Source organism: Vombatus ursinus, unplaced genomic scaffold, assembly GCF_900497805.2.
Source record: "Vombatus ursinus unplaced genomic scaffold, bare-nosed wombat genome assembly UNPS02014830.1, whole genome shotgun sequence".
NCBI classification, from domain to species: domain Eukaryota; kingdom Metazoa; phylum Chordata; class Mammalia; order Diprotodontia; family Vombatidae; genus Vombatus; species Vombatus ursinus.
Window position 1 is genome coordinate 28261588 of NW_020954608.1, and position 21215 is coordinate 28282802.

At 39.5% G+C, this 21215-nt stretch overlaps 1 protein-coding gene across 3 annotated transcripts in view; it reads left to right on the forward strand.

Annotated features, from left to right (window-relative positions):
- Window positions 1-21215, forward strand: part of FRMD4A (FERM domain containing 4A) — a 352592-nt gene that overhangs the window by 309366 nt on the left and 22011 nt on the right. For all 3 annotated transcript variants that reach the window (XM_027838551.1, XM_027838548.1, XM_027838550.1), the window contains exons 15-18: window positions 4517-4650; window positions 10505-10627; window positions 16465-16693; window positions 19004-19060. In XM_027838551.1, coding sequence (XP_027694352.1) covers window positions 4517-4650; window positions 10505-10627; window positions 16465-16693; window positions 19004-19060 — 543 coding nt within the window. The remainder of the gene's footprint in view (window positions 1-4516; window positions 4651-10504; window positions 10628-16464; window positions 16694-19003; window positions 19061-21215) is intronic.

Below are 21215 nucleotides of genomic sequence, written 5' to 3' on the forward strand. Positions count from 1 at the left end.
CTGAAGACCAACAAAACAGCTTTGGGGGCAGTTCTGTCTGGAAGATAGGCGAACTAGTTGGGTTCTTTTCTCACTCTACAGCTATGTATGTCATGTATACCGTTCATGATGACTGTCCAACTTTGGGTAAGTCGTTTTACTACCCTCTAACCATATCTATAAATAAATTGACTGATTTGAGATCAATTTTTTTAACATGATCCAATTTTCATTTTCTATGAAATCATTTCAATCAGTTATCAATCCAATTTGATTATTAGGATAACTGAAAACACAGGTTATTTTTTTTTAATCTGGTGCCCTTCAAATCAAATTAACAAATATTTATCGAAAACTCACTGTGTGGAAGACACTGTGCTTTCATCATAGTCATTACCTAAGACTCAATTTCAGTGACTTTCAGATAGGTAACATATTGGAAGGATGAAAACTGGGTATAATATTAAAGTCTTAATTTTCAAAGACATAGTCCATTGTCATTATCAACAAAGATTTCTCTTCCTCTGAGTTTTCATAAAACACTGCACATTTAGCATTTATTATATGCTCCCTGATATTGATATTTATTATAGTGAACTAGAAGAGCATCATAATAGCCTGACATGGTGAATAAGGTGCTGAACTTGGAATCAGAAAGAGCTGGGTTCAAATCCTACCTCTGGCCTCTGATCCTTACTAGTTACGTGACTGGGCAAACACTCAAACTCCATGTGTTTGAGGTAGATCTACCAAGTCATAGATGGGTTGACTATCTCTTGCTTTGGATCATTTTCCTTTTATGGCTGTGTTCTGTGACTTACCTACAAAATCATACATGGGTTGAATATATACTGGCTTGGACTGTTTCCTTTTTATGCATTTATTTTGAGACTCTCCAGATAGTTATAAGCTCCTTGAAGACAGGTAACATATTTTATGTTTTTTAATATCTCATATCAAACATACAATAATTTATACATAGGGATTACTTATTAATACTTGACTGATAGACTGTTCCTATTGCTTTGTTCTTTTTCTTATACTTTCCTTTAGCCTATATTTTCTGATTATATTATTCTCCCTCTTCCCCCACAAATCTTGCGATCTCTCTCTCTCTCTCTCTCTCTCTCTCTCTGTCTTTCTCTCTGTCTCTCTCTGTCTATTAAGTTCAGTACCTACTTCACAGTCTTCTCCATCCTAACGTCTTCCATCTTCAAAAACTTAGCCACGTGGATCTTTAATTCTTCATTTTCCATAACCTATCCATGTTTGGTCTCAGTAATACACAGCAGTGCACTGGACCTCTCCCCACCACCACACTGCAGCACCTCCCCACCTCCTCCCAAACCCAGAACAACTGAATTTGCCCCAGGCTCTGGAATTCCTCTTGACAGCTCTGGCATGCTCATCAGCAAGAAGGCCTGGAGAAAAGAGCCAGAAACTCAGGGAGTTTCATGAGATTTCCACTGCACCCACACTGTCTTTCTTTGGCACATGTATTCTTGGCACTTGGCATGGTTGAGTTGCAAAGAAATAACAGTTTAATTAGTGTTAATTAATCATTTTAGCCTTTGGCAAATGGTGCTGACCAATTCTTAAGTCTTCCCATAGTAGAGACCAGAATGGATGGTCTATCATTATCACCCTAAGATTATACACCTCCCTGAGCCTAATATTATTATGATTTATGTTGGTTTTAAACAAACATTAAGTTCACATTTACCTTAAGAAATCATCATTCGCCATTAAGAGGTTGGTCATAGAGTGAAAAAAGAGATGAATTTCCACTAGAGTCAATATTGTTTTAATCTCCTTCGGTTTGAATCTGTCAGTCTCTTTTGGTTGGAGTTTATAAAAAATGAGTACCTAGCAGCATTCTGAATATTATATTATAAGCTTAAATGATGATGTAGAGAACATAATCATTAAATTTTCCAGGGTCATCAACTTTGATTGGTAACTATTACCTCAGAAAACTAAATTAAGATACAAAATGACCTGACCAGATTGGGAAATGAGACAGACATATACAGGATGAAATACAGTGCAGCCTTGATAGATACAACATAATTCACTTAGGGAGGAAGAAAAACCTGTACTAATACAAGATGACTGGCTTTTTCCAAGCATCCTCATCCCTTCCCTTCCCACCCCACCCAAGACACATAAGTCTTCAGAGTAGTGCTGGTGGTCAAATGCAAGCAAACCCCAGAGCAACAACAGATTATCATAGCAGCATACATAAACATGAATACACATCAGAGGAACCACAGGGTAACCATTTTCTACTCATTGGTCAAGTTTCCACAAGAGAATGGTATTCTGTTTGGGGACATGCAGTTGAAGCATGATCAACAAAACCTAAAGATAATCCAGAAGAGAGGAAAAAGTGAATGGTTACAACTTTGAGATACAAACCCTACAAGCAAAGACTAAAGAACAGGGATCATTTACTCAAAAGGAATAAAACCAAGAAGGCACTTAATAACTCTTTTCAAGTATATGGCATTCACCAATAATTTATTAATCAAGTGTTTTTATTAAGGAGCTATTATGTGCAAAGCATATGTAGAAGGGTAGTTAGGTGGCACAATGGATAGAGTGTTGAGTCTGGAGCCAAGAAGATTCATTTTCCTGAGTTCAAATCTGGCCTCAGACTCTTACTTGCTGTGTGACCCTGGGCAAGTCACTGAACCCTGTTTGCCTCAGTCTCCCCCTCTGTAAAATGAGCTGGAGAAGGAAAATAGCAAATCACTGCAGTATCTTTGCCAAGAAAACCCCAAATGGGGTCATGAAGAATCAGACACAACTGAAATGACTGAACAACAGCAGCTTGTAGAAGATGCCATGACAATAAATAACTATCAGATTTCAGTCTAAACTGGGCATCTGAAAAGAATGAAATATGCCCAAATCATAGTGGGAGGCATTTAGGTGATGAATAAACTGCCTAACTGTATGGCTCAAGAGACATTGAAATTCAGTACTGTTAGAAGAGGTAGAGTGTCAAATGATTTGAAGTATAAGAGTAGATTCCTGCGTTTATGGATTGGTTTGAGTAACAGTGCACAGAAGGATTCTGATTCCAGAATTCTCTATTATCGGTGGAAGCAATATCAGAAATGATTCATAAGGGCAGCTAGGTGATGCAATGGATAGAGTACCAGCCCTGAAGTCAGGAGGACCTGAGTACAAATCCGGCTTCAGACCAAACACTTGACACTTACTAGCTGTGTGACCCTGGGCAAGTCACTTAACCCCAATTGCCTAAAAAAAAAAGAAAAGAAAAGAAAAGAAAAGAAATGATTCATTCTGGGAACGAAGACTGTCTTACTTGTGAATACACGCTTTATACTTAGTTGAACACAAACACTGTGCTCTTGACTTTGTGCTCCTGATCATTGCATATACAGAATACACACCATTTCTGGCACCACTACTGACCCAGAAGCGCTGTAGGAAGATTATTTGCATATGTAAAAGATTCTCACACCTGACTTATTCACTTGCCTTGGCAAGTTCCACAATTTGCTTATATCAAACACATTCACATGTCTGAAAGCCATTCTGAAATACATTTTCTAATCTCTCCTGCTATTAGTTCATTTTCCTCTTAAATATCAAGGAAAGAGCATTGGTTTTGGAGTCAGTGGACATAGGTTTGAATCTTGCCTCTGTTTCTTCACCTCTGTGACCTTGGACAAGTCATTTAACCTCTCTTGGGCTCCATATCCCCATCTGTAGAAAGAGGGGTTGGAAAGGAATATCACTAAAGTCCCTTCCATCTTGAAATCTGTGATCTTGTGATCTTTTGATCCTTTCAAACTCAAAATCCTTTGTACCTCCCATATCTGCATTGGTATCCTAGAAAACATTTAAAAATATGTATGATCATAACTGATGATAACTGGAGCAGCTAGGTAGGTGTGGCACAGTGGGTAGAGTACTGGGCCTGGAGTCAGGAAGTCTAAACTAAAGTTCAATCTAGCCTCAGACACTTCTTAACTTTATGACCCGGGCAAGTCCCTTAACCTCTGTTGGCCTCAGTTTCCTCATCTGTAAAATAGGGCTAATAATAGCCCCTACCTCACAGGATTGTTGTGAGAATCAAATGAGATAATAATTGTAAGGCATTTAGCACAGTGCTTGGCACATAAATAAGCATTATATAAGTGTTAGCTATCATTATTATTATTATTATTATATGTCACTTGAATTTTTTCTGATGTCGCTTTAGCTCTATTAGCTCCACTGAAATTTGATGATGAGATTATTTGGTGTGTGGCACCTCTGAGGAAGAATAAACTTGCCGGAATTGTTAAGTCTTCCACCTGTTCTGCTGACTGGCTGCAGATGCAGCTAAGCACTGAGATCTCACTCAACACAAATACAACCCTTGCAGCACCTGTTTCATTTCATACTCTCTTGCTTGTGAGGGTTTATCCCATAGCCCCAGTGAAGGCTCCAGTGAAATTCATGAGTATTCCAGATGTGTCCCATTGTCAGTCAGCCTAGTAACACCAATGTTTATTGATAGGTTCCCAGGAGTCAGATAGCTCTCAGTCTGCCAAGAAGGACATGCTGGCTGCGCTGAAATCTAGGCAGGAAGCTCTGGAGGAGACACTCCGCCAGCGACTGGAGGAACTGAAGAAACTGTGTCTTCGAGAAGCGGTAGGCAATGGGAATCTTGCAGCCTTGGAAAACAGTGTTGTGCATGAACATGTATCCAGGAACACATTCAGAGGGGGGAAGGGTGGGAGTAGTGGGAAGGACATAAGCACAAGTGAAAATCCTCCAGAGACACTCATAGAGCCTTTATTGAAAAATTGCCGGAAGTTAATGAACCACACCAAAACTGTTGCATTTGTTGTCTGCTAAATCTTGACTAGAACCACTCTTGAAAGTCCAGTGAATGGATGGCTTCTGCCAAGAGTTTGTGACTGCCTAAATATGATATTGTTATGGTTTGTGTTGGTCATAAAACAGGATAAATTTCAAAGTTGGCTTAATAAATCATATTTCCTATTGAAAGGGCGGGTTGGGGGTGAAAGGGGAAATCAGTGTTTTCACTTGATGTATAAATCCCCTTAACCTCTTGGGGCTTGAGTTTTGTTAATTCTTTTTCTTTCTTTCTTTCTTTCTTTCTTTCTTTCTTTCTTTCTTTCTTTCTTTCTTTCTTTCTTTCTTTCTTTCTTTCTTTCTTTCTTCCTTTCTTTCTTTCTTTCTTTCTTTCCTTCTTTCTTTCTTTCCTTCTTTCTTTCTTTCCTTCTTTCTTTCCTTCTTTCTTTCTTCCTTTCTTTCTTTCTCCCTTTCTGCCTCTTTCTTTCTCTTTTTCTCTTTCTTTCTTTCTTTCTTTCTTTCTTTCTTTCTTTCTTTCTTTCTTTCTTTCTTTCTCCCTTCCTGCCTCTTTCTTTCTCTCTTCCTTCCTGTCTCTTTCTTTCTTTCTTCTCTTCTTTCCATCCTCTTTCCCTTCCTTTCTCCTTTTTCTTTCTTTTCTTCCCTCTTTCCTCATTCTTTCCTTTATTTCTTCTTTTCTTCCTTCTTTCTGTCCTTCCTTCCTTCCTTCCTTTTTTTCTGGAAAGAGCACCGGACTTGGATTCAGAAGACTTGGGTTGGAATCCCAGCTCTGCTACTTACTAGCTGTGTGACCTTGGGCAAGTCACTTAACTTCCCTGAGCCCCAGCCTCCTCATCTGTAAAATGGGGATGCTAATATTTGCACTACCTACCTCACAGGGTTGTTGTGAAGAAAGCATTTTGTAAATCCTAAAGCCTATACGTGTGAAGTATTGTCTTTCTTCCTTCTTTCCTTCCTTTCTTTCTTTCCTTCTTTCAATGAAGTTTGCCCACTGCTATTTTTTTTTTATTAACAAAGCAGTATTTCTCCAAGCCAATTATGCACACTCATCATTTCACAGTTCATTAGGATTTGGAGCCTGCTACAGTCCCTTGCCAGTGCTTCTGCATGCCCACCTCTGCCTCATCTTCCATTCCATGACTATTTCTAAGCATTTCTATAGATGTCATTTTGAAAGACAAAGTATATGATATATGTGGGGAGGGGGAGAGAAAAGAGTGTATGTGAACACTCTGTATGTGTGCATGTGTTTTATGTGTATGCACTCCTAAGAGAGATTGTCCCACATTACAACGGGTAATCAGTCCAAACTGGGAAAGCACAAATGAGATTTCAGTGAAAGAGACATGCTTCCCTGCCCCCCAAATAATAATGGCTTACAGCAGGAAAAATGAGACAAGGGGCCATAGACTGAGATCATATTACAGTTTTCCTTCGCTTAATTATGGTCTGGATTGATTTAAACTGGAGTCTGCACAAAGAGGGACCATATTAACACAAATCCATTTCAAATCTTAGGAAAGCACAGGGCCTGGCCACAGATGTTCTATGTGATTCTGTAAATATTAGGAAACAGTTTTATAAAGTATATACTTAAAGTATTTTTAAGCTTACTGGTTCTCTACGTGTCTTTAATAAATGATTTTAAAGCCTTGTTTTGTATTTGAAACTTTCTAATACAGCATCTCAGCAAAAATTGAGAACTCTTTTAGAAGTGGTTTACTACTCATGTCACGATGATGACGATACTGTGACCTTACACTTGTATAGCATTTCAGTTTACAAAATACTTCCTTCCATTCACATTATCTCATGTGATATAATGTAACAGACCTTTGTACCTACTGTATACAAGGCACTATGCTTGATTCAGTGGAAGATTTACATTTTATTTTATTTTTTATGTGAAATTTTTAATATATTTTTTTCAAATCACATGTAAAAACAATTTTTAACATTAGTTTTTCAAAAAATTTTGAGTTCCAAATTCTCTCCCATAATGCTTTCTAGGGAGATAGACATTTTATTATTTTTTTTTATCTTATGTCTGGGCAATGGAGTTAAGTGACTTGCCCAGGATCACACAGCTTTGTAAGTGTCTCAAGTGTCTGAGGCCAGATTTGAATTCAGATCCTCCTGACTCCAGGGCTGGTGCTCTATACACTGCACCACCTACCCACCCTGAGATAGACATTTTAAAGTGTAGTCTTTGCCCTCATAGAATTTACAGTATTTAATAAGGAAGTAAGATACTAACACAGGTATCTAGACTACATCAAACAATATTACATGGTAATTGTATTGGACTTAATGTAAACCGGAAACAAAAATAGCATTTTGAGAAATATACTTTTTTTCTACAAGAGGATAAAATGCAACACCATGATTTTTTTTTAAAGGATTCAAATATATTTTTGATATCTGTTAGAGGAATGGTAGAATTTAAAGCAAGGCAGAAAAACCTCTATTGTCACAAACCCCAAAAGAACCAGAGCAAATGATGGTTTTCACAGATGAGAAAAGTAAGTCTCTCGGGGAGGTTAAATGACATATAGGTAATAAGTGGTAATGTCTGGACTTGAATCCAGGTCTCTTAACTCCAGGTCAGACATTCTCTCCTACCACCACCCTTCCCTCCAATCCCAGCTTCCTATAAATTTGACATTAAGAAATTGAACAAAGAAGAAAAAAATAACCTAACAGCAAAAAATGAGCAATCAGATGGCTGCAGTCATGGTTATCCCTCCACCCCCACCCCATCCCACCTCCCACTCTCGGCACTAGTCTACTAAATTCATTGTTTCATTTTTATTGGCAAAAGCCTCCCTTTCACCAGCGGTATCCATTTGTTTCTCTGTAAAATGCATATTTTGTATTTCATTTAGAATATCTGGAATTGCTATGATTTCCTGCATGAACTATGTAGCCATAAAGAGAGTTGATTGGGAAAGCGCAGCCTGGGAAAGCTATCCACACCAGTAGCATCAAATCACTTTCTTTTTGGTTACTTAGTTATTTATTCAGATGAAATTTCCGGACACTACAGCCTTTGACTCTAAAAATTTCCGGACACTACAGCCTTTGACTCTAAAAAGTGATTTTAAACCCAACAGTAGTCTACTTTTTTATTTTGTATTTTCTTTTCATACCATATGTGCTTTTGAGTCATGAGCTATTGATAGTTTTAATAATTTTTAATTTTTTTCCTCGGGTGTTTCAAGTCAAAATGAAAGGAAAAAACATCTCTAAATTAGAGTTTGATATAACACCTCAAGGTATTGTTATTCATAGGCAGGATCTCAAGGCAACAGTAAAACATTCTGTGGAATAAGCATATGGTAATTCATATGTAATAGCTACTTGAAAGACATCAGAACTATATCTTCCTTTAAAACGGAAACAGAAGGAGTGGAGTGCTGTATGTCAGAATAATTGATTATTGTACTTTACAGGTAGGGGCAGCTAGGTGGCGCCATAGTGCATAAAATGCCTGGCCCGGAGTCAGAAGACTCATCTTCCTCAGTTCAAATCTGGCCTCAGACCCTTCCTGGCTACGTGACCCTGGGCAAGTCACTTAGCCCTGTTTGCTGTAAAATGAGCTGGAGAAGGAAATGGCAAACCACTCCAGTATTTTTTGCCAAGAAAACCCCAAATGGGGTCACAAAAAGTCAGATATGACTGAAATTACTAACAGCAACAACAAAATGGCACTCCACAATGTTTGCACTGAATAAAACAGTGGGAACTTATTAATCAGTGACCTGTCTGAAAACAGCGAAGGAGGGAAGGCTATTAGGCCGCCCCAGGGTAGGGAAGTCCCTGTAGTCTGACCATTTGGAATTTTTCTGTCCTTTGGATGCTTTCAAGACATTTTTAGATACATACACATACATGCATGCATAACACATACATTGCAAAGAAATTAAAAGAAGTTTATTACTCATGTCAGTTATTTTTCCAATTTCTATTCATATTTTCATGAGGCAGCATAGAGTACTCACTGGATAGAGAAGCAGCCTTGGAAGCCGGCAGCCTTGGGTTCATGTCCCACCTCCAGCACATTCTGTATGAAGGGCGGCAAATCTGTTAGTGCTCTAGGAAACTCTCTAAACCTTGAAATAGTAGCTCTGCACTGGTAGATGAAGTTTCAATTCTCCAGTTTCCTATCCCTATTTAAATTGTTGTTGTTGTTGTTTTTGTTTCTCATGTCCAACTCTTTGTGACCCCATTTGGGGTTTTCTTTTTTTTTTCTTTCTTTTTGGAGGCAATGGAGTTAAGTGATTTGCCCAGGGTCACACAGCTGGTAAGTGTCTGAGGTCAGATTTGAACTCAGGTCCTCCTGATTCTAGTATTTGGGGTTTTCTTAGCAAAGATGCTGGAGTGGTCTCCCATTTCCTTCTCCAGCTCATTTTGCAGATGTGAAAACTGAGGCAAACAGGCTTGACTTGCCCAGGGTCACAGAGCTAGTAAGTGTCTGAGGTCATGTTTGAACTTAGATCTTTCTGACTGCAGGTCCAGCACTCTATCCACTGAGCCACTTAGCTGCCCCCATTCAAATTCTCACTTATGTGCAAACTAATTTCTTTTAATTTCTTTGGGGCTTTGGCCATATATATCCATCTTCCTGGGAACATTCAAGCTATCTATTAATTTAATGGTTCAGAGATACATTCCAACATATAATAAAACTATTATTTATTGTAAATGAACTTTTATGGAATTTTAAGCTTACAGGATTGGGAAAACAGGTTCATTTTACAGAACCTAAAGCCATCACCTATACAGAATTTTCAGGCAGCAAATACTGCAGATAACAGCACCTTCTTGACAAAGTCTCCTATAGCAGTTAAACTCTACCATACATTTCATAAACTCTGATCAAGGGAGCACTAAATTCTAGGAGCCATGACCCAAAGCATGAGAGAAATCAAGAAATCCCTACAAATGGTCTTGGAAAAGACAGGTTGAGGTGGGAAGGAGTTAAAAATAAACCCTAGGGCAGCTAGGTGGCACAGTGGTTAGAGCTCCGGCCTTGGAGTCAGGAGGACCTGAGTTCAAATCAGGCCTCAGACACATGATATTCACTATCTGTGTGACCATGGGCAAGTCACTTAACCCCAATTGCCTTGCCAAATGCCAAAAAATAAAAAATAAAAAATAAAAAACTAAAAAGAAACCCTGAATGGGAGAAGTTACATAGAGTTCTAAACGGGCTAGAAAACCCTGCCACTATGACAAGGTCCAGGAACCTTAATCTCCCCAAAATGTCCAGGTCAGTTGATTAGGAATTTTTTTTTCACGTAGGAACAGCTGCCCTCTGATTTTATAATGGAAGCCACTGGAGAAATTAGTAACTTTATGGAAATTTATTTTGGAACTCATGGTTCTGGAATGCATCATTCTTGTAAGGCAAAGAATATTTGTATATATCTTAATTAAAACACAACTGTCCCATTAGGCATATCCATTAATGTTAATCATTCTAAGATTACGCATTGAGGAGGGTGAGTGTATGTGTGCCTATGTTTGTCTTAGAACATAAGTACGTATATATGTGTATACATATATCTATAGATGCAAATATATATATGCAAACATATGTATGCATATATATCTATCTCCAATACATGTGCTTCTTGCCTCTATTAATGTTTTTTCATGTATACAGGAGCTTACAGGGAAACTACCAAGAGAATATCCCTTGGATCCGGGAGAGGAACCACCCATTGTTAGGAGAAGAATAGGAACTTCCTTCAAACTGGATGAACAGAAAATACTGCCCAAAGGAGAGGTGAGCCCTTTGCTTTTGGTACTTGGATTCACTAATATTATCTGTATTTTTTCTGAATATTCATACTGTACAAAGGACGAACAACAACCTCCCATTATCATGTCCACATCCTCAATAATGACGCATTCATTCTTACTTAAGGCCAGAATTTCTCTTCCCCACCACTTTTCTCCAGCTGGATAGAGCGCTGGGCCTGGAGTCAGAAGGATCAGAGTTCAAATATGGCCTCAGACGTCTACTAGCTATGTCACCCTGGGCAACCCTGTTTGCCTCATTTTCCTCATCTGTAAAATGAGCTGGAGAAGGAAATGACAAGCCACTTTGGTACCTTTGCCAAGAAAACCCCAAATGGGATCACAGAAAGTCAGACACAACTGAAATGGCTCAACAACAACATTTCTTTTTTAGTATTTTCTGCTTTAGTAAGCATTTTAATTTCCCTTAAAATTATTTATTTAACATTATGGGTCAATGACAAGAAAATAAACACCTGAGAATAAACTAATAGTTTATATGATTTCTCTAAGGTCTCCTTGCCAGACCTGCTGAAGAAAGAGACCCAAGAAGAAAAAAGTGAAATAAAGCCTAGTCCACCAGTGATGGGCAGCTAGGTGGTGCAGTGGATAGAGCACTGGGCCTGGAGTCAGGAAAACCTAAGCTCAAATCCAGCCTCAGACACTAGCTGACCCTGGGCATTAACTCTGTTGGCCTCAGTTTCCTCATCTGTAAAATGAGCTGGAGAACAGCAAACCACTCCAGTATCTTTGCCAAGAAAACCCCAAATAGTCGCAAAGAATTGGACATGGTTAAAACAACTGAACAACAACACACTAAAACCTGGCAGGATATATATTTGTTTTTAAATCTTTAAGATAGTATTTTGAAGAAATAATTTTTTATCCCTTCCAAATTTCTAGATTCATGGAATGCCAAAGTTTATTACTGGGAGATAAATATACAGCTCAGTGTAAATTCAACTTTAGTGAGTCCATGATGAAATCTATTATTGCTAACCTCCATTTAGATTAGCACCTGTAGAAGCATGGTTTCCTGCCAAATGTATGGAAAAAGCCACATGCCTCCAAAATCACTAGCCAGGTAGGAATAATCATTGTGGCACTACTAGAGGTTCTGGCCTAAAAGGATTTGATCCTGGTTTTGAAGTTTGGGGGCTGCTGTTCTACATGCCAGGGGGTCCTGAATCCTCACCTGATGGCAGCTCCTCAAACAATCTGTGTAACTTACTTTGGTACTCAGCGTTCACTCTGCTGGACAGATCCACCCTTAGCTGGTAAGAAGGAATGGGCAGGGAGGGCACATGGGGCTAGTACTGGGCAATTTTGCAGGGCAGGTGGACCATCCCAGGGACCAGGGATAAATAAATAAGACAGGCATGGCGACTTTTTTGTTCAGTTATCAATGATTCAACTCAAAGCATTTTAATATGTCTGCAGCTCTTGAAATAGGAATGAAGTTAGACTATGCCTGTGACCATAATGGTTAGGGAATTTAAAAAAAAAACTTTATAAATATTGTTCAAAAGATTAACATCAGTGTTTAGGCCTGGAGAATAATTTTTTTGTGAGGGGAGCGGTCCGGGAAGGAGACTTGATTGTTGTTATCAAATATTTGAAGGCCCATCACTAGGGAAGATGGATTAAACTTGTTTTATTTTGTCCCAGAGATAAGAACTTGGATGAAATGGGTAGAAGTTGCAGACATCGATTCTGAATTACTATCAGTGAGGAGGAAGGAAGTACCACTAATCAGAGCTGTCCCAAAATGGAATAATCTATTTCATAAGGTTGTGAATTCTCCGTCACAGAACATCTTTAAGTAGATGACTTGTCTGGCTGTTCTTCCGTATGTCTTACAGGGAATTCTGGATCAGTTAATAGTTAAATTAGATGACCTTTGAGGAGCCTCCCAACCCTAAGACTGTGACTTCTAAATACTAGGGTTCATACTGGGGTTTGCATGGAAGGCTATGGTTTGGGGTTAGCTAAGAAATATAGCGCTCACTGAATTTTAAACTGAAAGGGGATGTTAGACATAGATTACACCCTCATTTTAGTCCAACATATAAAAATAGCTTCTGATTATACATGGCCTTGTTGACCGAGCACCAGATCTCTTATAAAGGGAGTCATTCCTTAGTAAGCCCCCTTTCTTCTCCTCTCAGCATCTTGTCCCTGCTCTTTTTCCTCTTTTGTCAGCAAACATGACTTCTTTTTTCTTCTTCTGGACTTGATTTCATTGGTATAGGGAGATCTTGGTAAGGAAATGACCTTGCTTCTCCAACTTTAAGAGATTGGGACACTGGGAGGTCAAGGGATTTAAACCCAGGCCTTCCAGACTCTGAGGCCAGCTCTCTCTCCATTACCCAGGCTGTCTCTCCTCTGTTTCTTTTACTTTTCATAGATTAAAATGGTTGGGTTGGCTTTTTTTTTTTTAATGCTGACTGGCTTTCCTCAAAGGTCTTACCCTCTAGCACAGGAAGAATTTCCTCCTCCATCTCCCTCCCACTACCTTTCCAGTCTGACTCCTTCAGATTTCTAAGTCAAATGTAGTTTTCCTTCCATTCCTTCCTAAGGGCTGTCAACTGCACATACAGGGAGTTCAACCTTGTGTTTTTCTTACTCTAATAGGGAGTGTTCAGCCTTGTGTTTTTCTTACTTTAATAGGGAGTGTTTGTTCTGGGCTCTCTCTCCCACAAATCCCTGGGTCAGTGTCCTGAACCGTGGCTATCATAACAGCCCCGAAGCAGCTGTAAGGTGGAGTCAAAACTCACAGAACAGTCATTGTCTCTGGTGACTTGTTTGTTTCAAGACATCAGTGTCGGTTTTCATTTTCCTTCTCCCCTGGACGGAACAACTCTGGCAAGCTGCTGAACACACTGGAGAGAGCTTTAACAATTGGTCATCTCCAAAGAAGTTTAATTTCCCTCTTTCTTTCCTCTCCTGCTCTCCCACTTCCAGTTTCCCTCCCCCTCCAGTTTAACAGTTTAAAGTAAATAAAACCAAACCGATACATTGCCCTTGATGGAGGCTCCAGGCATCTGGCCAGGTGGATTGTACCAGGAAGCATGTATATTAGATTCAGCTGTTGAATAAGAAAGTCTACTCATTGCTGCAAACACTAACGTTTATTTTCTGCACCGCTGCTATTAACAGCCACTTCACACTGTGGAGTCTTGGACAGAACTGGGTCTTCTCAGTTGGTTCACTGAGTCTGGGAGTTTTCCTTGGGAAGGGAGTTAACAGACAAGATGGATAAAGGGATTCCGTTTCCCCCATGTGAGCACACATATATCTGTGAAGTGCCTGTATAGCAATTTAAGGGTTGCACATGTGAGTTAGCCCATATTATTTCCTCTAGAGGATTCCACATGTGCCTGGACAAAAGGAAACGATGACTGGCACAGGGCAGCGATTTCCAAAAGAGCTTACAGTGTGTACGGTTGCCAGACAGTCTCTGTGTGGGTTAAAGTCTAGCTCTAGGCAGTCCAAAAGAAAAAAATGCCTATGTGTGTTTGAGAGGAGGGGTTGGGAAGTGTTGTAAATCCCTAATACACCTACTTGCCCTGACCAAAAGTAGAGGGTTCGAAGAATTCCACTGGATCCAGGATGAACAAAAGAATGATGAAATAAGGGTGCAGACTGAGACTTTTTTTTGTATGTCCAATGCAGAAATTGTTTTTGCTCAACTATGTATATTTTTTACAAGGGTTTTGTTTTTCTTTTTTTTCTCATTGAGGGTAAAGAAGAGGTGGAAGAGAAAGAACATTTTGCTAATTAAAAAAGAAATACTTTTTTTAATTTAAAGAAAAATAAATAGAGGTTTAGGAGGCAGTATGGAGTAATAAGATCTCAGAGGTATACAGAAAGGAAAAAGAAACCAGAGTGGATATTGTCTCTGCCCTCCCTCCAATGCAGCAGTGATGATGGAAACCCTAGGGTCAGATAAGAATGGAGGCAGCAAGGGCATTTGGGAGAACCATGAGCTTGAACTGCTCCTATTCATTTGCGTAATGAGATGGCTTGGGAATGCACAGGAGAAAGTGGAGTAAGGGAAACCAAACACAAGAGTGTTATGTTTGTTTGTTTTGCCTTGGACAAGTTTAATAAAGCAGGAAAGATGAAGATTTAATGATGTTAAATCAAGTGCACAAATACAAAACACATCGAACAAAAATATATTAAGAAACATGGGGTTGAGGAAAAGTTGAAGGAACTCAGAATGTTTAGCCTGGAAATGAGGCAATTTAGAAGGGACTATGATAGCTGCTGTGTGGTAGAGCAGGAAAAAATCTTAGATTTAGAGCCAGAAGCTCTGGATTCGAATCCCAAGCCTGCAGCTTTGAGAGAAAAGCTATATCATAGGGTAAAGAAGGGGCCTTAGAATTTTATATAGGTTTATTAGTTCTAACCACCTTCATTGTCCATATAAAGAAACTGAGACCCAAAGAGACTGAATGAGTTCCCTTGGCAGTGCCGTGATTTCAACTCGGGTCTTCCAATTGAAAATGCAGCATTCTTTACACTAAACCCCACTCCCTCAAGCAAAGCAGGCAATGTTGAGCCGGAATAAGGACAAGATTCAGCAAAAAAGGTGGGGTGGTAGTTGTGTTTGCATGTAAAAGTAAGAAAAAGGGCATGAGTGAGAATATAAATGTGGGCATTTCAGTAAGTGGCTTTGATGAGGGTGTGAATGTGTAACAGTTCAAAGCATACAAACTTCATCTGCAAATCTGAAAGTTGTGTTGTTTCATTCATGGACTGCAAAAGGACCATGAATGGAGCAGAACAAGAAGTTCAAGGGATAGAGTTTGTCAGAGTAAAAGGCTGGAACAGGGAAAGTAAGAGCAAGGGGAGAAGAACTTCCAAAGGACATGTGAGAGAGAGATTCTCTAAATATGAAGGACAGAAACTTGTGTGACAAGCAGGTGGGGGAGAGTACTCTGAAATGGCTGACGGGCGGTGTGTGTAATATGAGTCATGTCTGGGCAGCCCCGTTTAGTGAGCAGCTGGTAAAAGCGACAAGGTACCTGACATGTGGGTAGGAATCCCTTGTTGGCAAACTGACGGGAAGAAATTGAATTGTGAATGCCAGCAGGGCTCTAAAGCAATGCTTTACAAGTAATCACAATGCAATGGGCAGTTACCACCTAACCATGAAAAAGACTGCAAAATTGGTGACCTTGTAGCATGAGGAAGATTTTCATCTTCTTGGTAATATCTTTTTTTTTAAATCAATCAGGGTTAAGTGACTTGCCCAGGGTCACACAGCTAGTACGTGTCTGAGGCTGGATTTGAACTCCAGTCCTCCTGACTTCAGAGCTAGTGCTCTCCACTAAGCCACCTAACTGCCCCTGTAACATCTTTTTTAAATCACTACCTGACAACAGAAAGTAAAAAGGAAATTAGTGAACTGAGGGCACATGCCTAGGACACTCAGATGCTGCAGATTTAGGAACAGTGGCCTCCTTATTGAGGATGTCATGCCAGCTACCATTGATGTTAAAAGTTTTATTCCTTGTCACCTACTAATGACACGGTGGAAAAAACACTGACTCCGGAGTCAGAGGTACTGGGTTCAAATCCCATATGTGTTGCTTACTGCTTTCTGTGACCTTGGGCAAGTCATTTAACTTCTATGGGTCTCAGTTTCCACGTCTGTAAAATAAGGATTTGGATTAAACGGCCTCTCAGGTACCATCTGGTTCTTGATCCAAGATCTTATGATTCCAAGTGAGGTGGTTTGGATGTTCTTCTGTTTTGGTATCCCAAAGTACTCATGTTTAGTCACATTAATGAGTCCATGTTCCCTTCCTACAGGAAGCTGAGTTGGAGCGCCTGGAACGGGAGTTTGCCATCCAGTCCCAGATTACAGAAGCTGCCCGCCGCCTAGCCAGTGACCCCAATGTCAGCAAGAAGCTGAAGAAACAAAGGAAAACCTCTTACCTTAATGCACTGAAGAAGCTGCAAGAAATTGAAAATGCAATCAATGACAACCGCATCAAGTCTGGGAAGAAACCCACCCAGAGGGCTTCACTGATAATAGATGGTCAGTACCCGGCCTCTCTTCAGTGCCTGAGTTTCTGTCAGCTGGAACCACCTAAAAAACGTGGTCAGATGGAACCCCAGAAAACGAGGAACTCAAGTTCTGTTGGGGGTTCTGAGCCCTCAGTCCTGCATGGCCCGAGGCGTCTAAATTAAGACTCGGTGCTTTCATTTATCCCTTAATAAAATGGAGTTATTAATGCTTGCAAGCAGATCAGAGTAGCAAAGTACTCTCAGATCCACAGATGAAAGAAAACTATATAAATCAAATTATTATTTCTACTAACTACTAACCTGGGAGAAATTATGGTAAAGAAGGCCAGCCAATCTTTCCTATTCTACGATGTGAATTTTTCCTCCGTCCCAGTTTCCCCAAGGCAGAGGCAGCTTGATGTAGCAAACCAAGCTCAGATGTGAGGGAAAAAGATTAAGGCTCTTGAGGACATCTTCCATGTCCTTTAGTCTCTCATCCCATTTCTAAACAGAGTCTTCATCAGGACCAGGCGCTTGGAAAGAGGGTGGGTCAAAAGGTGAGCACCAGGGCAAACCATGACAGCTGCCTCCCCTTGACAGAAGGGTCTTTACCTTTTTCAAGGCCCTGTAGGCAGGGCCCACCCTGCCAACATTAGCTCTTGCCCATTAAAGGGTCATACCACTCCAGCTCTCTGACAGCCTGATCTTCCTGCTGCTCTTCACCCCCCCACACACACTCCCTCGAACTCCAGCCCCTCCAAGGACTGGGTGGCTAGAACTTTGGCCACTACCCTGCCAACACTACTGACCTGCCCCCAGCCTTGAGCGACTTACAAGGGTGATTAGGTTTATTTAGCCAAACAAAGCACAAAGAGATCCCTGAGTGAAGCAAAAAGTCCCTCCTCCTATTATTCTTTTCAACAAGTCAGAGAATTTTTCAGGAGACACTGTCAAATGTTTTTTCATAGTTTATACATTTTTAAAATACTCTCCCTTTAGAAGATTAGAAACAAGTGTTTTTCCCTAGTTTGCCCTATTGGTCTTGGCTAGGCAGTGGCCTTCCTTCCCTGATTGTCCTCCCCCCATTTTCTTTAAAGGAGCCTCGACTAACCTGGTAGAGTAAATGGAAACAAATAAACCCTTCTTTCCTTATTTAATTCTTTTATTTGCATACTTCTTTATGCCCCATTGAAAACAGTTATGGCCCATGTTCCCAGCTCTGAGAAACACCCATCAGGGCCAACAGACCAGAATGAGAAGAAATTCAGGGATGGAATGGAATGTCTCTGGTGATTTGCCACAGTGGAAGCTCCAGCTTCCAGTGGAAGCCTTCCAACTAATGGCTAATCTGACAGAATTACAATGGAGGTGCTGCTTTAAAAGAATCCATCTGTACAATCCTTTGGATTCTTCCCTCCAATCTACAGCCAGGCAAAAATGTGGGCCTCATTTTCTTGAGAATGTTATTTCAACTTTGCTGCCTCGTTGAAGTCATGTTTATATGTCAAGGGCCCACTTGAGATGAAGAGGTAACTGGGGCCTTCCTTGGACCCCACATACATGATTTTACTTTTCAAGAGATAAAGGACTTAACTGGGAATCAAGATACCTGGGATCATTTTCTAACTTGGCCATTGACTAGCAGAACAGCTTGTCTCCTCTACTCTCCACCTTAGTTTCTCCAGCCATAAAAGTGGGAGGGAGATCATTTTTGCTGGATTTGAAGATCATATTTGCTGGCTTAACTGAACACTGTTTGGAAAATAAGCTTCTAGGAGAAAGATGCTATATTTATCCTGCTTGTATCTGCTCTAATAAAGACTCAAAAAATTTATTAGGAAGCCACTTATTGGCTAATAATGAAAGTGAAACACCATAACTAAGCTTTTCACCTGAATAGTAAATGTAAAAAGAGCATTGCCTATTATTTCAGTTCAGTCTGCACACGTCCTTGTGCTGTGACAGCAAAGGGGCCTCAGGGAGGGGACAACTTTTATACCTGATTAAACCATTCCATGTCCCAGTTTTTCTTCTTTGAAGTAATGCTCCCCTACTTTGCCACATCACAGCAATAGGATTAGGGAAATTTGTTACTAACTGGTCATGGAGATAATTTAAAAAAAATGATGAGTAGCATTATAATTACTTCTAATACTTCTATGTTGGTTGGGTGTTGCTGCTGATTGGGAAGAAAGGTGTGAGAGAGTATAGAGTGGAAAGATAGCAACATACTTTCTTAGAAGTGATGCTTGACATGAGAAATGTTTGATTCAGAACAAAAAAAAAAAACAAAACCACAACAACAAATATGCTCTAACTATTCTGTTATGTTTCTTGCCAGATGGAAATATTGCCAGTGAAGACAGCTCCCTCTCTGATGCTCTTGTTCTTGAGGATGGTAGGTAGTTAATTTCCAGCTTGAAAATTTGGAACTTGGACCAGGTTTAACATTCTTTTTAAGGTATTTTTAGGTACTGTCCTTTTGGGGCACAAGGGTTTTTCCAATTCTGTGATTCCATGATTCCAATTTATAGAAACAAATAGTAATAACTATTATTATTATTAAGAATTAACAAAAAAAGAAAAAAGTAAAAAAAAGAAAAATTTAAAAAAAAAGAATTAACCGTTTACATTTGTGAGAGGTAGCAGAGTTCAGTGAAGAGCCAGCCATTGGAGACTAAAAGATCTGGGTTCAAGTCCTATCTCTGATACATAGCGACTAGGGGACTTTGAGTAAGCCATTCAGTGTCTCACTGCCCTACAAACTCTCTAAGACCAGAAATTATAGTTGAATTGTCAGTCAATGTATAGGAGGGGAGTTTCCACCCTAGAAGTTCCCCACACTAATGAGATCAGTATTTAGACCAAAACAAGGAAACAAACTGACACTACTTTTTCACAGATCATTTTTCTCCTATTAATTTTGTGAGATTCAGCAGTTATAGGAGACAAGAAAAAGGGTAAATGTAAAGTTTTATTCTGGAGTTCAAAAAGCCAACTTCAAAGGTATAAGATGCTAATGGCATAGTTAGAGAATAGTTTATCTAAAGAAGATCTGAGTGTCAATGGACTAAGAGTTAGCAGTGAGAAGCATGGCTTCTAGAAATGAGCAGGTTAGGCTTCCTCCAGAGTATTATGTTCGATTCTGGATACCACAGTTTAGGAAGGAGGTTGCTAAGCTGGACAGTTTTTGGAGGACAACCAGAATGATGAAATGCTTTGAGTCTGTCATATGAGGCTCAGTTGAAGGAACTTTTGAAGATAAGACTCAGGGGAACACAAGAATTGCTATGTTCAGGTATGTTCAGGCTGTCATGTGGAAGCTGTGTTACCATAGTCTTTCATGACCTGAAAGACCAAAACCAGGAACACGGTGTGGACTTGCAAAGAGGCAAACTGGGCTTTTCAGGGAAATTTTCCTAACAATTAGAGCTGCCCCCAAAACAGGCCAGGCTGCCTCAGGTCATAGTTGATTTCCAATCATTGGAGCTCTTTGAGTAAAGGCTGGATGACCATTTGTGAGATAGATCAGAATGGGAATTCCTTTCTGGCATAGGTTAGTTTAAATAGGCTTCTAATACTAATAAAAAAAAATTATATGAGTAAAAGGCGAAGAAATTAGGACCAACTAAAATAAATGTCCATTGGTTTCACAGTCCTTCCACTGAGCCAAGTAGAGTGTAGGGTAGGTGACAGTCTGTGACAGGGTTTCACTTTTTTCTTTCCATGACTAAAACCACATTTTGAATTGGATAGAGTGTCTCAGTTTTGCTTGAGGTTTCCTTTGGAATACCTTTTAATTTTTGAAGGTATGGTAGAGGAACTACCTTTCTTGGTCAGAGTGCCTCTAGCTGGAATGAATCTGGGGAAAGTCCCTCTAGGGTAGGCCCTGAGTTTGGCCTTCAAAATTATTTAGAAATTTCCCTTGGATTCCAGAAAAGTAAGTTAATAGAGTTTTCTTTTTAAAAACTATTAGAAAACAGCTTTGAAAGTAATATGTTCAGATATGTATTTTTTTAAAAAGCCATGGTTTCATATATGGCCCTCTTTTTCTATTTTACTTTGTGCATGGCAATTTTTGCTCATTTTGATAATCCTTAAATTTGGAATAATTTTTTAGGTAAAAAGTTAAGGCATGAATAAAATTTTTTTTAAAAAATTCCTAGAAAAAAATGGAATTGAATTCTATTAATATAGAAGAAAAAAAAATTACCAACATGGAACCCTTTCTGAGAAGGTTCTTGTGGGTTTTAATTCAAAATTTGGAGGTGGAGACATTAATTACATGAAAACATAAGTAGCAGTTTTTTTTTTTCTTTCTTGGGAGAACCTCGAGCTGGCAGTGATAAGTGGCTGTTGAGATGGGAAAACCTAAAAGTTTACATAAGAAGTAGTGGTAATAATGATAATTACAGTAATAATAACTGCTATTGATGTGGGCAATGCCTGGCAGATTATTTAACTAGTCATCTTGGTCTTGCTATTAGAAAACCAAATTATAATATTTTTATTACTTATTTTACTACATGAGAGGTGAAGAAAGGAGTATGGGG